Genomic DNA, 15825 nt, shown 5'->3' on the forward strand with positions numbered 1-15825 from the left:
ATTTGTGATTCCACAAAATAGTTACATTTTGTGCTATGAAAATACACCCTTCTTTTTTATTTCAAAAGTATGGTTAAACTGTGGCAATTTGAACTATCAATAAAGGAATCCTTTAAGGTATATGTGCGCAAAGAGCCTCATACCACTAGGATCGCAGTCAAGGTATCGGGCTTATTAATCATAACTGCTACATATAATGATGACAGGAAACTTGGTGAAATCAACAATTTGAAGCTTTCCATAATTTGGAATTTATGAAAAGGTTTAACACATTTACTCTTTGTTTCCTCAAAAGAGGGTCAATATCTCATTCGCACAAACTTGGTAGCCCTTCATACAAGTATGCTACAGGCTCTTGGCTTTTCAGTACCAGTGACATCATAGGTTTTTACTGGGAGTGATTCAATATGAATATTTACCTAATATGGTCTTGAAAGTGTGTCAAGGCCATTCATTCAAGCAAACTTTTTCATCCAAGCATGTTACATCCCAACAATCCGTACCCTTGGCCTAGAAGTTATTAAGTTGTTTAAAGATTTTAACACATTTGACCCTTACAGCCTTGAAAATGGGTAAAGGTTATCATTTCAACAAACTTGCATACCTCCATCCCAATATTCTATGGGCCTAATATCAGTACCATGGGTTTTGTGGCTATTGAAAGGATGTCATTTGTATGAATAGTTTAAACATGACACACAAGGATGGACAAAACATGGCTATAGATCATCCTGATCCTTTGGGTCAAATGACCTAAAAAGCCATCACATAAAAATGGGCGATACTACTGCCTCAGCCATTTCATTATAAGTCAACAATAAACAAAGTTCTTAATAAAAATATTTTAATTTGACATTTCATACATATGATACACAAATGTTCAGTTGGTTATGGTCTGATAATACTTGGTATGTTGACAGTAATTTGAGCTTGACTAACAGTCACTAACCATATTATTAAGACAACTTTAAATCACTATGTATTGATCGGACAGCACTTGATTTGATCAAGGTATGTTTGCCTCATGAAGGTGAAAATATTTGGAGTTTTTGACATGAAATTACTACATAATAAAGCTTATCTGATCTGCCAATTGCAAATTGCACTCAGATGTACTCTAACAGACTTTGCTAAAGAAATTAAAATATAAATTTGGTGTTAATTTTTTCTAGCAGTCCTGCATCATCTCTCTCTCACCATAATGGATGGTTATCATCAAAGCTCACATTTTCTATGTTTTGAATCAGTATGGTGTAGAAATTTGTCCTTCAGGTGTACAAGGTGATATCCCCCCGCCCCCCACCCCCTCGATATTAAACAATATTTTTGGTGTTAAGATGGTTATCATCAAAGCTCACATTTTCTATGTTTTGAATCAGTATGGTGTAGAAATTTGTCCTTCAGGTGTACAAGGTGATATCCCCCCGCCCCCCACCCCCTCGATATTAAACAATATTTTTTCTCCTCAAGAATGTAGATATCGGCATTACAGAGTGCACGTTATCACACAAATCATTCCCAATAATGTAAAAGATGTCCTTTCAAAGGTTTAGCCAGGACTTATTCCTTAAATGTTTAAAAGAAATTTACCTTTAGAGTGTATTGCCCTTGAGGAGTGTGAGATTTCCCCTAATATTTAGCAGAAATTTACCTTTAGAGTGTATTGCCCTTGAGGAGTGTGAGATTTCCCCTAATATTTAGCAGAAATTTACCTTTAGAGTGTATTGCCCTTGAGGAGTGTGAGATTTCCCCTAATATTTAGCAGAAATTTACCTTTAGAGTGTATTGCCCTTGAGGAGTGTGAGATTTCCCCTAATATTTAGCAGAAATTTACCTTTAGAGTGTATTGCCCTTGAGGAGTGTGAGATTTCCCCTAATATTTAGCAGAAATTTACCTTTAGAGTGTATTGCCCTTGGGGAGTGTGAGATCTTCCCTAATATTTAGCAGAAATTTACCTTTAGAGTGTATTGCCCTTGAGGAGTGCGAGATTTCCCCTAATATTTAGCAGAAATTTACCTTTAGAGTGTACACCTTGGGGAGTGTGAGATTTCCCCTAATATTTAGCAGAAATTTACCTTTAGAGTGTACACCTTGGGGAGTGTGAGATTTCCCCTAATATTTAGCAGAAATTTACCTTTAGAGTGTATTGCCCTTGAGGAGTGTGAGATTTCCCCTAATATTTAGCAGAAATTTACCTTTAGAGTGTATTTGTCCTTGGGGAGTGTGAGATTTCCCCTAATATTTAGCAGAAATTTACCTTTAGAGTGTATTGCCCTTGAGGAGTGTGAGATTTCCCCTAATATTTAGCAGAAATTTACCTTTAGAGTGTATTTGTCCTTGGGGAGTGTGAGATTTCCCCTAATATTTAGCAGAAATTTACCTTTAGAGTGTATTTGTCCTTGGGGAGTGTGAGATTTCCCCTAATATTTAGCAGTAAATTGTGCAGTGTAGAAGTAATGATGAAATGGTCTCTAGGATTCTAAAAGTGTTTTAATAGTGAAGCTGTTATTTTCCAATCTTTTGCTGTTGTCATCTCTTGGCAGGTGAAGAAATGGGATTAGAAGCTTGAACACCAAGGTGATGATTTGTAAGGAAATCTGTCTCGGATATCCTGTCCAGTGTGCGATAAACATCACCAACTCCAATGCTGTCTGCATACCTGATCAGAAAAAGGAAAAAAGAAATTCAGACAAAGATCTAGGCACTGCAACCTGATCTACCACTTATATATAGGAAACAATGTACAAGAGACAGATTTATGTCTGATTGAAATTAATGTCAGTTTACATAAATAATAGACTGCATTTAATTAGTATGCTGTCCATGCCTTTACTCTAACAGACTACAACTGTTGAAGATATAGAAAATGGATATTTCCCTATTATTTTATTATATCAAGTTAAAACATACATAACTCAGATCTTTTGATATGTAATTGACTGATCACGATTTTAAAAGCATGCTTGAATCAAAGTAACATCTGATCTGATGATTTGGAGGTCTCACCTTCCCAAATTTACTTTCATAGAATATGTCTCTCTTAGCATATCACTCATGAAGGTCTTCATGGCCTGGAACACAACAATCAAGATATCTTTACTTCTCTCATACAAAAATCATTGAATTCTTGGTCCATTACCTGAAGCTGGTGATAGATAAAATCAGATGCATGACCTAGATTCTTGCCCCACTCTCTATTTGTCTGGGGTTTAATTGATGTAATAAGGTGACTAATACTATGTGTTTTTTTAATGGGTTGTCTGACTTCCTCCCACAATAGGACCCCTCATGTTGTAATATTCAGGCCAACTAATGTGTAGCTCAGGACTTTCACAGGGATATATTCGATATTTCATGGTACAATATATATCATATGTATATTAACTTGATAGCAAAAACTAAATCTGTGAAATAATGAGACAAGTGTGTATTCAATTTTCACATCCAGATCACAATATTCCTTTTTGTTCAAGTAAAATTGATCCTTTTAAAAGAAAGTCTAAAACATTTTGCCCCAGCTATATGAAAACTAGTTTCCCAATTGTTGTAAATAAAGAACACATAATATCATATATTTATCCGGGGCCCCATTCCTCATATTTAAGTAACCGTGACCCAGGTTGTCTGTGTATTACACACCCACCTATGTAATACACCCAGGTTGTCTGTGTATTACACATCGACCTATGTAATACACCCAGGTTGTCTGTGTATTACACATCGACCTATGTAATACACCCAGGTTGCCTGTGAGTGTATTACACATCCACCTATGTAATACACTCAGGTTGCCTGTGAGTGAATTACACACCCACCTATGTCATACACCCAGGTTGTCTGTGTATTACACACCCACCTATATAATACACCCAGGTTGTCTGTGTATTACACACCCACCTATGTAATACACCCAGGTTGTCAGTGAGTGTATTACACACCCACCTATGTAATACACCCAGGTTGTCAGTGAGTGTATTACACACCTACCTATATAATACACCCAGATTGTCTGTGTATTACACACCTACCTATGTAATACACTCAGGTTGTCTGTGTTACACACCCACCTATGTAATACACCCAGGTTGTCTGTGTATTACACACCCACCTATATAATACACCCAGGTTGTCTGTGTATTACACACCCACCTATGTAATACACCTAGGTTGTCTGTGTGTTACACACCCACCTATATAATACACCCAGGTTGTCTGTGTATTACACACCTACCTATATAATACACCCAGATTGTCTGTGTATTACACACCCACCTATATAATACACCCAGGTTGTCTGTGTATTACACACCCACCTATGTAATACACCCAGGTTGTCTGTGTGTTACACACCCACCTATGTAATACACCCAGGTTGTCAGTGAGTGTATTACACACCCACCTATGTAATACACCCAGTTGTCAGTGAGTGTCACACCTACCTATATAATACACCCAGATTGTCTGTGTATTACACACCCACCTATATAATACACCCAGGTTGTCTGTGTATTACACACCCACCTATGTAATACACCCAGGTTGTCTGTGTGTTACACACCCACCTATGTAATACACCCAGGTTGTCAGTGAGTGTATTACACACCCACCTATGTAATACACCCAGTTGTCAGTGAGTGTATTACACACCTACCTATATAATACACCCAGATTGTCTGTGTATTACACACCCACCTATGTAATACACCCAGGTTGTCTGTGTATTACACATCCACCTATGTAATACACCCAGGTTGTCTGTGAGTGTATTACACACACCCCTATGTAATACACCCAGGTTGTCTGTGAGTGTATTACACACACCCCTATGTAATACACCCAGTGTATAATCCAAATCTTATTATATCTGATGATGATTTGTACAACTATTGGGATAGATAATTTTCATTTTGTCTTTCTCTGAACAAGAGGTCCTTAATGTCTGTATTGTTCACCTGGTTTAGTTGCTGAAATTGTTTCATCTAAATCAAATGAAAATCTATTAAAAGATTTTGATCTATCACCCTTTTTAGGCCTGCCCATCTACCCAATCAGGATCATCATTTACAGAGAATTTATGTTTCCTAACCCTAGGATGTTTTGTCCTAAAATTCAATCATTCATTCAAGCATAAAGATAATTTCAAAGAATTACTCCACTAAAAAGGCCCTTTCCGTCCTTCTCTCCATCCCTAGGAAGCTCAGACCCATCATAGATATAACATTGACTCTTCTATCCCAGACCCATCCTTGATATGAAACTGACTCTCCTATATCCAAGACCCAAGATGGCTGCCTGTCAGCCATTATGTTTCTCTGTCCCAAAATCAAATAGACACAACTACAGACCAAGGGAAACCTACATATGAAATTTTAGAAAGATCCATCCAGTACTTCTCAAGAAATAGTGATACAAAAAATAGGGATGGATGGACAACAGATGGACGAAGGACCACGTCTGTAGGGTGATTTGAACAGCTAACCATCTATTGATGGTGGGCTAAAAATAGCTATTATATAGATGTAAGAAAACCTTTATTTTATATTCAAATAATTTGATTTAAAGCGTGAATATTCTTAAAACTTTTAGAAATATATTGAGTTATGGCCAACAGTTTATATATAGAATTGGTTACTTAACTATAGTACCAAAGTTTGATGGTTTTGATAGAAATACTTTATTTCAATATATTAAGAATATGATATATATAAAATGTTACAGTTACAGATGTAGACCTTTCCAAATTATAAACCAGGGGTGCTGCAACTGGTAAAATTAGGAGTGATGTTTTCCAGTTACTAATGAGAAATTCTAGAGGAATATGGGTGTCCACCATTGTTTAATCTTTATTTGCTCTCTGAAGGTTGGATATTTTCCCTTCTTTTCTCTTTTCTTCTAAATTTTTGCTCTTAATGACAAGAAATTTGAACATAGTGATGACTAGAACTGTGGCCAGGAAAGTCGACAAATACTTCCCCGTTCCCCAAACAACGATAGTTTTGGAGGCAGGAAGATTCCTCAAAGAGGTCTTCATTTGGTCACCATGGCAACCTAATGGACACAATTTTTATTTTTTTTTTTGAAAATGGTATCATTGTACCTGTCATCCCCCTAAACCTTTTTATATAATTTTCAACTTAATCAGATAATATCTTAATTTCAACCTATCAGAAGCCTCAAAAATATTTCCATGTTTAAATGGAAAATGATAGGGCACATAACATATCATAGGGATGTAGTATGCCAAGTTTGAGAAATACTACTTCAGTACTTTATTAGATACACTTGACACAATATCTACAAAACTCTAACCAATGTTATTAAAATTTTACCAAAAGGGCACAACCATATATGATAGGAATGTAGCATGCCACTTTAGAGAAATATTGCTTCAGTACTTTATGAGATCTTCTTAACATAATATTTCATAAAGAATTCTACAAGAAGGGGAAAAACTCTACCAAAATTTTACGAAAAGCGATAGGGCACAACTTCAGATCATATGGATGTAGTATGACGGATGACAGACGTAGAGTGATTTGAATAGCCCACCAAAAATTGATACATTATACACACTTACTATCACTTGAAACCGAAATAACAGTGCTTTAGGTATCTGCTATCACATCTTTAAAATGTTTATCTAGTACAATACCTGGTCAATGTACTTTTGTGTCGCCAACAATCAAGGGAAAAAATAAACAAATATCAACATGAAACTTGGTACAAAAGTGTATTCTATCTATATTGTCAATTAAATAGACCGCTAGAATTAGATGTCATTGATCCCATAATCCTTTGCATTGTGTGATATTGTCCTGTCTCAAAGAATCATGTTCAAATTAGGACACAGTTCATAATTGATGGGAATTTCAATAGTGTTAGAAGCACCTAGCCTGTAAGATTTCATAAATTTTAATTTAATACTTGCTTGTCTCATGTATCACAGAAAGCATTGTGTTGTTGCACAACTTGACTGTAGACATGCAAAAAATATAATGTACTTACAGAGAATATCATATCTTCTGCTACAGACCCATGAATCTCTCTGTCAATCTCTGACGGCTCAAATTTCACCCCAATCTGAATAAAAACAACATCGATCTTCATCAGAAACAAATATACAGTTTTCTGAACAAAAATTTAAAACTCAAGGGTCAATGCATCTTCTTTACTAAAAGCATGGATAAGAGCTAAATAGAAATATTTTACATTTATGCGAGATGTACACAACATTTGTAACAAAATCAATAAGCAACAGCCAACCACAATGTAAAGAGTGTATTTACATTTGCATATCTTGCCAAGACGGTGATTGTTAACGATGTCAATAACATCGACTGACAAGGACATGTCACGAGAGTGACGTCAATCACATGACATTTAATGTTACTTGTGTCACAAATGCTGAACAAGTAACCAACTTTGCTGTAATAAAGCACAAAATATGGAACCTAATCATCATGTTTAGGTTGTTTAAAACCAGTATGAATTGATACAGGGACAACCTTACTGTAGTTTTAAATCTGCAGCAGAATATTGTGGATATACAGTCCAAATGCCGCTACATGTCCATTGTAAAACTCTATATAAGATAGTATAATCATAGATTTTAAAACTCAGTAGGGTTATCTCTTCATTGACAGGGCAATTAATTAGTAACTTTTAGCAATCTCATATAAATTGCCATATACATGTTAATGCGTGTGGGCTTATCATAGCCCAAGTCTGCAAATCTGGAATGAGTGATGGGTTGGCTGATTACCAGACATAAGACTGATAGCCAGATGTTATACACATATATGACACCTTTATGAGTGAAAAGAATATCTCTATCTGTGGGGAAAGGTTTTAAAGTCAGCAAACAGGCTTCTGAATGTTTGACACTCTAAAAAATCCATAATGAGAAAAATAGGAGATCCAAAAGGGGAGGACAAAAGATTCCCAGGAAAAAATGAAAAAATGGAATAACTAGAAAATGTCTGTAAGACATGAATGCCCCCGCCCCCCCATGTGAAATAATAGTGAAAGGTCCAAAAGAGATGATTTTGTTAATTTGTATGCAACTATGTACAACTTAAGTTTCATACTTAAATTGACAAGTTGATTTAACGTACATGAATTTGGAATTTTGTTCTCTGGAAAAAATGAGGGAGTATATTAGTTCCTTATGCCTTAAAACCCACAAGTACCAAATTATGTAGAAATAAGATGATGTTCCTCTTTTTTGAGTTATCTCCCCCTGGTGGCCATCTTTATTTTAGAATGCCGAGAAATTCAACACTGCATGAGGTCTTTCCATACTTGATATTTGTATGAAGTTTCATGAAAATTGCCTTCCGAATGAAGTTGTTAGGTGGTTTATACTGATTTGGGACGGGACGCGACGGGATGCGACGGGACGGGACGGACGGACATGGGCAACGCTATATGCCCCCGGCCATAAATGGCGGGGACATAAAAAAATGATCTAGGGTGCACTTGAAATGTATTGTATCTGTTTCTAACTTGCACTTTGCCAATTATAGCATTTTAACCAAAACACCTAAAAATACTTCCAAACTTTTGACGCTAGTTTATCAAGAGAAATATAAATCTTCCCACTGACTATCATATGATAATTACTTTTGTAGATAGGTCCTGGACAAACCGAGCCTGTCTTGATGGAGGCAGGACGATCGGATCACAGTATACCAGCTCTTTTGTCACCTCTGCTTTCACCTTTACTTTTGCAAGCTCTGGAATGGAAAGTCATTGATATAATTTTGAATACTCAAAGTCTGTAAACATTAACTATAAGCTTGATGGGTACTTGAAATCACTCTAAGTATTCCAAGTCTTGAGAACTTACATCTATGAGCTCTACATGTTCTGGGCGTGATTCTTGAGTTCTCAAAGTCTGAAAACTTACAAACTCTACTCAGAGGTATATTACCTGACCTAACCATAGGGATATGTTACTTAACTACAGATATATCTCACCTACACATATATAGATACACCATCTACCCGAAGATATAACACATACCAAAAGATAGTTCATCTACCTTCTGAGGTACGTCACCAATCAACATCACCTACCTGCAGAGATATATGACTTAGCAGAAGAGATATAATATCAACCAATAGAAATATCATTTTACAATGAAGACATGTCTCTCTCCCATTTAGATATATCATCTACCAATGAAGACATGTCTCTCTCCCATTTAGATATATCATCTACCAATGAAGACATGTCTCTCTCCCATTTAGATATATCATCTACCCATAGAAATGTCATCTACCAATGAAGACATGTCTCTCTCATCATTTAGATATATCATCTACCAATGAAGATATGTCTCTCTCATCATTTAGATATATCATCTACCAATGAAGACATGTCTCTCTCCCATTTAGATATATCATCTACCAATGAAGACATGTCTCTCTCCCATTTAGATATATCATCTACCAATGAAGACATGTCTCTCTCCCATTTAGATATATCATCTACCAATGAAGACATGTCTCTCTCCCATTTAGATATATCATCTACCCATAGAAATGTCATCTACCAATGAAGACATGTCTCTCTCATCATTTAGATATATCATCTACCAATGAAGACATGTCTCTCTCCCATTTAGATATATCATCTACCAATGAAGACATGTCTCTCTCCCATTTAGATATATCATCTACCAATGAAGACGTCTCTCTCCCATTTAGATATATCATCTACCAATGAAGACATGTCTCTCTCCCATTTAGATATATCATCTACCAATGAAGACATGTCTCTCTCATCATTTAGATATATCATCTACCAATGAAGATATGTCTCTCTCCCATTTAGATATATCATCTACCAATGAAGATATGTCTCTCTCATCATTTAGATATATCATCTACCAATGAAGACATGTCTCTCTCCCATTTAGATATATCATCTACCAATGAAGACATGTCTCTCTCCCATTTAGATATATCATCTACCAATGAAGACATGTCTCTCTCCCATTTAGATATATCATCTACCAATGAAGACATGTCTCTCTCCCATTTAGATATATCATCTACCAATGAAGACATGTCTCTCTCCCATTTAGATATATCATCTACCAATGAAGACGTCTCTCTCCCATTTAGATATATCATCTACCAATGAAGACATGTCTCTCTCCCATTTAGATATATCATCTACCAATGAAGACATGTCTCTCTCATCATTTAGATATATCATCTACCAATGAAGACATGTCTCTCTCCCATTTAGATATATCATCTACCAATGAAGACATGTCTCTCTCATCATTTAGATATATCATCTACCAATGAAGATATGTCTCTCTCCCATTTAGATATATCATCTACCCATAGAAATGTCATCTACCAATGAAGATATGTCTCTCTCCCATTTAGATATATCATCTACCAATGAAGACATGTCTCTCTCATCATTTAGATATATCATCTACCAATGAAGACATGTCTCTCTCCCATTTAGATATATCATCTACCAATGAAGACATGTCTCTCTCATCATTTAGATATATCATCTACCAATGAAGATATGTCTCTCTCCCATTTAGATATATCATCTACCCATAGAAATGTCATCTACCAATGAAGATATGTCTCTCTCCCATTTAGATATATCATCTACCAATGAAGACATGTCTCTCTCATCATTTAGATATATCATCTACCAATGAAGACATGTCTCTCTCCCATTTAGATATATCATCTACCCATAGAAATGTCATCTACCAATGAAGACATGTCTCTCTCATCATTTAGATATATCATCTACCAATGAAGACATGTCTCTCTCATCATTTAGATATATCATCTACCAATGAAGACATGTCTCTCTCCCATTTAGATATATCATCTACCCATAGAAATGTCATCTACCAATGAAGACATGTCTCTCTCATCATTTAGATACATCATCTACCCATAGAAATGTCATCTACCAATGAAGACATGTCTCTCTCATCATTTAGATATATCATCCACCAATGAAGACATGTCTCTCTCATCATTTAGATATATCATCTACCAATGAAGACATGTCTCTCTCCCATTTAGATATATCATCTACCCATAGAAATGTCATCTACCAATGAAGATATGTCTCTCTCCCATTTAGATATATCATCTACCCATAGAAATGTCATCTACCAATGAAGATATGTCTCTCTCCCATTTAGATATATCATCTACCCATAGAAATGTCATCTACCAATGAAGATATGTCTCTCTCCCATTTAGATATATCATCTACCCATAGAAATGTCATCTACCAATGAAGATATGTCTCTCTCCCATTTAGATATATCATCTACCAATGAAGACATGTCTCTCTCATCATTTAGATATATCATCTACCATTGAAGACATGTCTCTCTCCCATTTAGATATATCATCTACCCATAGAAATGTCATCTACCAATGAAGACATGTCTCTCTCATTATTTAGATATATCATCTACCAATGAAGACATGTCTCTCTCATCATTTAGATATATCATCTACCAATGAAGACATGTCTCTCTCCCATTTAGATATATCATCTACCAATGAAGACATGTCTCTCTCATCATTTAGATATATCATCTACCAATGAAGACATGTCTCTCTCCCATTTAGATATATCATCTACCAATGAAGACATGTCTCTCTCATCATTTAGATATATCATCTACCAATGAAGACATGTCTCTCTCCCATTTAGATATATCATCTACCCATAGAAATGTCATCTACCAATGAAGACATGTCTCTCTCATCATTTAGATATATCATCTACCAATGAAGACATGTCTCTCTCATCATTTAGATATATCATCTACCCATAGAAATGTCATCTACCAATGAAGACATGTCTCTCTCATCATTTAGATATATCATCTACCAATGAAGACATGTCTCTCTCATCATTTAGATATATCATCTACCAATGAAGACATGTCTCTCTCATCATTTAGATATATCATCTACCCATAGAAATGTCATCTACCAATGAAGACATGTCTCTCTCATCATTTAAATATATCATCTACCAATGAAGACATGTCTCTCTCATCATTTAGATATATCATCTACCAATGAAGACATGTCTCTCTCATCATTTAGATATATCATCTACCCATAGAAATGTCATCTACCAATGAAGACATGTCTCTCTCATCATTTAGATATATCATCTACCAATGAAGACATGTCTCTCTCATCATTTAGATATATCATCTACCCATAGAAATGTCATCTACCAATGAAGACATGTCTCTCTCATCATTTAGATATATCATCTACCAATGAAGACATGTCTCTCTCATCATTTAGATATATCATCTACCAATGAAGACATGTCTCTCTCATCATTTAGATATATCATCTACCCATAGAAATGTCATCTACCAATGAAGACATGTCTCTCTCATCATTTAGATATATCATCTACCAATGAAGACATGTCTCTCTCATCATTTAGATATATCATCTACCCATAGAAATGTCATCTACCAATGAAGACATGTCTCTCTCATCATTTAGATATATCATCTACCAATGAAGACATGTCTCTCTCATCATTTAGATATATCATCTACCAATGAAGACATGTCTCTCTCATCATTTAGATATATCATCTACCCATAGAAATGTCATCTACCAATGAAGATATGTCTCTCTCCCATTTAGATATATCATCTACCAATGAAGACATGTCTCTCTCATCATTTAGATATATCATCTACCAATGAAGACATGTCTCTCTCCCATTTAGATATATCATCTACCCATAGAAATGTCATCTACCAATGAAGACATGTCTCTCTCATCATTTAGATATATCATCTACCAATGAAGACATGTCTCTCTCATCATTTAGATATATCATCCACCAATGAAGACATGTCTCTCTCCCATAAAGATATATCATCTACCCATAGAAATGTCATCTACCAATGAAGACATCTCTCTCCCATAAAGATATATCATCTACCAATGAAGACATGTCTCTCTCCCATAAAGATATATCATCTACCCATAGAAATGTCATCTACCAATGAAGATATGTCTCTCTCCCATTTAGATATATCATCTACCCATAGAAATGTCATCTACCAATGAAGACATCTCTCTCCCATTTAGATATATCATCTACCAATGAAGATATGTCTCTCTCCCATTTAGATATATCATCTACCAATGAAGACATGTCTCTCTCATCATTTAGATATATCCACCAATGAAGACATGTCTCTCTCCCATTTAGATATATCATCTACCCATAGAAATGTCATCTACCAATGAAGACATCTCTCTCCCATAAAGATATATCATCTACCAATGAAGACATGTCTCTCTCCCATAAAGATATATCATCTACCCATAGAAATGTCATCTACCAATGAAGATATGTCTCTCTCCCATTTAGATATATCATCTACCAATGAAGACATGTCTCTCTCCCATTTAGATATATCATCTTCCCATAGAAATGTCATCTACCAATGAAGACATCTCTCTCCCATTTAGATATATCATCTACCCATAGAAATGTCATCTACCAATGAAGACGTCTCTCTCCCATTTAGATATATCATCTACCAATGAAGACATGTCTCTCTCATCATTTAGATATATCATCCACCAATGAAGACATGTCTCTCTCCCATTTAGATATATCATCTACCCATAGAAATGTCATCTACCAATGAAGATATGTCTCTCTCCCATTTAGATATATCATCTACCAATGAAGACATGTCTCTCTCATCATTTAGATATATCATCTACCAATGAAGACATGTCTCTCTCCCATTTAGATATATCATCTACCCATAGAAATGTCATCTACCAATGAAGACATGTCTCTCTCATCATTTAGATATATCATCTACCAATGAAGACATGTCTCTCTCATCATTTAGATATATCATCCACCAATGAAGACATGTCTCTCTCCCATAAAGATATATCATCTACCCATAGAAATGTCATCTACCAATGAAGACATCTCTCTCCCATAAAGATATATCATCTACCAATGAAGACATGTCTCTCTCCCATAAAGATATATCATCTACCCATAGAAATGTCATCTACCAATGAAGATATGTCTCTCTCCCATTTAGATATATCATCTACCCATAGAAATGTCATCTACCAATGAAGACATCTCTCTCCCATTTAGATATATCATCTACCAATGAAGATATGTCTCTCTCCCATTTAGATATATCATCTACCAATGAAGACATGTCTCTCTCATCATTTAGATATATCCACCAATGAAGACATGTCTCTCTCCCATTTAGATATATCATCTACCCATAGAAATGTCATCTACCAATGAAGACATCTCTCTCCCATAAAGATATATCATCTACCAATGAAGACATGTCTCTCTCCCATAAAGATATATCATCTACCATAGAAATGTCATCTACCAATGAAGATATGTCTCTCTCCCATTTAGATATATCATCTACCAATGAAGACATGTCTCTCTCCCATTTAGATATATCATCTTCCCATAGAAATGTCATCTACCAATGAAGACATCTCTCTCCCATTTAGATATATCATCTACCCATAGAAATGTCATCTACCAATGAAGACGTCTCTCTCCCATTTAGATATATCATCTACCAATGAAGACATGTCTCTCTCATCATTTAGATATATCATCCACCAATGAAGACATGTCTCTCTCCCATTTAGATATATCATCTACCCATAGAAATGTCATCTACCAATGAAGACATCTCTCTCCCATAAAGATATATCATCTACCAATGAAGACATGTCTCTCTCCCATAAAGATATATCATCTACCCATAGAAATGTCATCTACCAATGAAGATATGTCTCTCTCCCATTTAGATATATCATCTACCAATGAAGACATGTCTCTCTCCCATTTAGATATATCATCTACCCATAGAAATGTCATCTACCAATGAAGACATCTCTCTCCCATTTAGATATATCATCTACCCATAGAAATGTCATCTACCAATGAAGATATGTCTCTCTCCCATTTAGATATATCATCTACCAATGAAGACATGTCTCTCTCCCATTTAGATATATCATCTACCAATGAAGACGTCTCTCTCCCATTTAGATATATCATCTACCAATGAAGACATGTCTCTCTCATCATTTAGATATATCATCTACCAATGAAGACGTCTCTCTCCCATTTAGATATATCATCTACCCATAGAAATGTCATCTACCAATGAAGATATGTCTCTCTCCCATTTAGATATATCATCTACCCATAGAAATGTCATCTACCAATGAAGATATGTCTCTCTCCCATTTAGATATATCATCTACCAATGAAGACATGTCTCTCTCCCATTTAGATATATCATCTACCAATGAAGACGTCTCTCTCCCATTTAGATATATCATCTACCAATGAAGACATGTCTCTCTCATCATTTAGATATATCATCTACCAATGAAGACGTCTCTCTCCCATTTAGATATATCATCTACCAATGAAGATATGTCTCTCTCCCATTTAGATATATCATCTACCAATGAAGACATGTCTCTCTCCCATTTAGATATATCATCTACCAATGAAGACATGTCTCTCTCCCATTTAGATATATCATCTACCAATGAAGACATGTCTCTCTCCCATTTAGATATATCATCTACCAATGAAGACATGTCTCTCTCATCATTTAGATATATCATCTACCAATGAAGACATGTCTCTCTCCCATTTAGATATATCATCTTCCAATGAAGACATGTCTCTCTCATCATTTAGATATATCATCTACCAATGAAGACATGTCTCTCTC

The 15825-nt window shown here is 35.4% G+C and overlaps 1 protein-coding gene across 2 annotated transcripts in view; it reads right to left on the bottom strand.

Annotated features, from left to right (window-relative positions):
- Positions 1-1444: 1444 nt before the first annotated feature.
- Positions 1445-15825, bottom strand: part of LOC132554638 (YEATS domain-containing protein 2-like) — a 29001-nt gene continuing 14620 nt past the window's right edge. For both annotated transcript variants that reach the window (XM_060218956.1, XM_060218955.1), the window contains exons 14-17: positions 8624-8736; positions 7007-7081; positions 3008-3072; positions 1445-2660 (exon numbers count right to left, since the gene is read on the bottom strand). In XM_060218956.1, the coding sequence (XP_060074939.1) occupies positions 2531-2660; positions 3008-3072; positions 7007-7081; positions 8624-8736 (383 nt within the window). In that variant the 3' untranslated portion in view covers positions 1445-2530. The remainder of the gene's footprint in view (positions 2661-3007; positions 3073-7006; positions 7082-8623; positions 8737-15825) is intronic.

The sequence above is a fragment of the Ylistrum balloti genome, unplaced genomic scaffold (genome assembly GCF_031769215.1).
Source record: "Ylistrum balloti isolate Yb309-2 unplaced genomic scaffold, AGI_CSIRO_Ybal_v1 Utg370420, whole genome shotgun sequence".
Classification (NCBI taxonomy): Eukaryota; Metazoa; Mollusca; class Bivalvia; order Pectinida; family Pectinidae; genus Ylistrum; species Ylistrum balloti.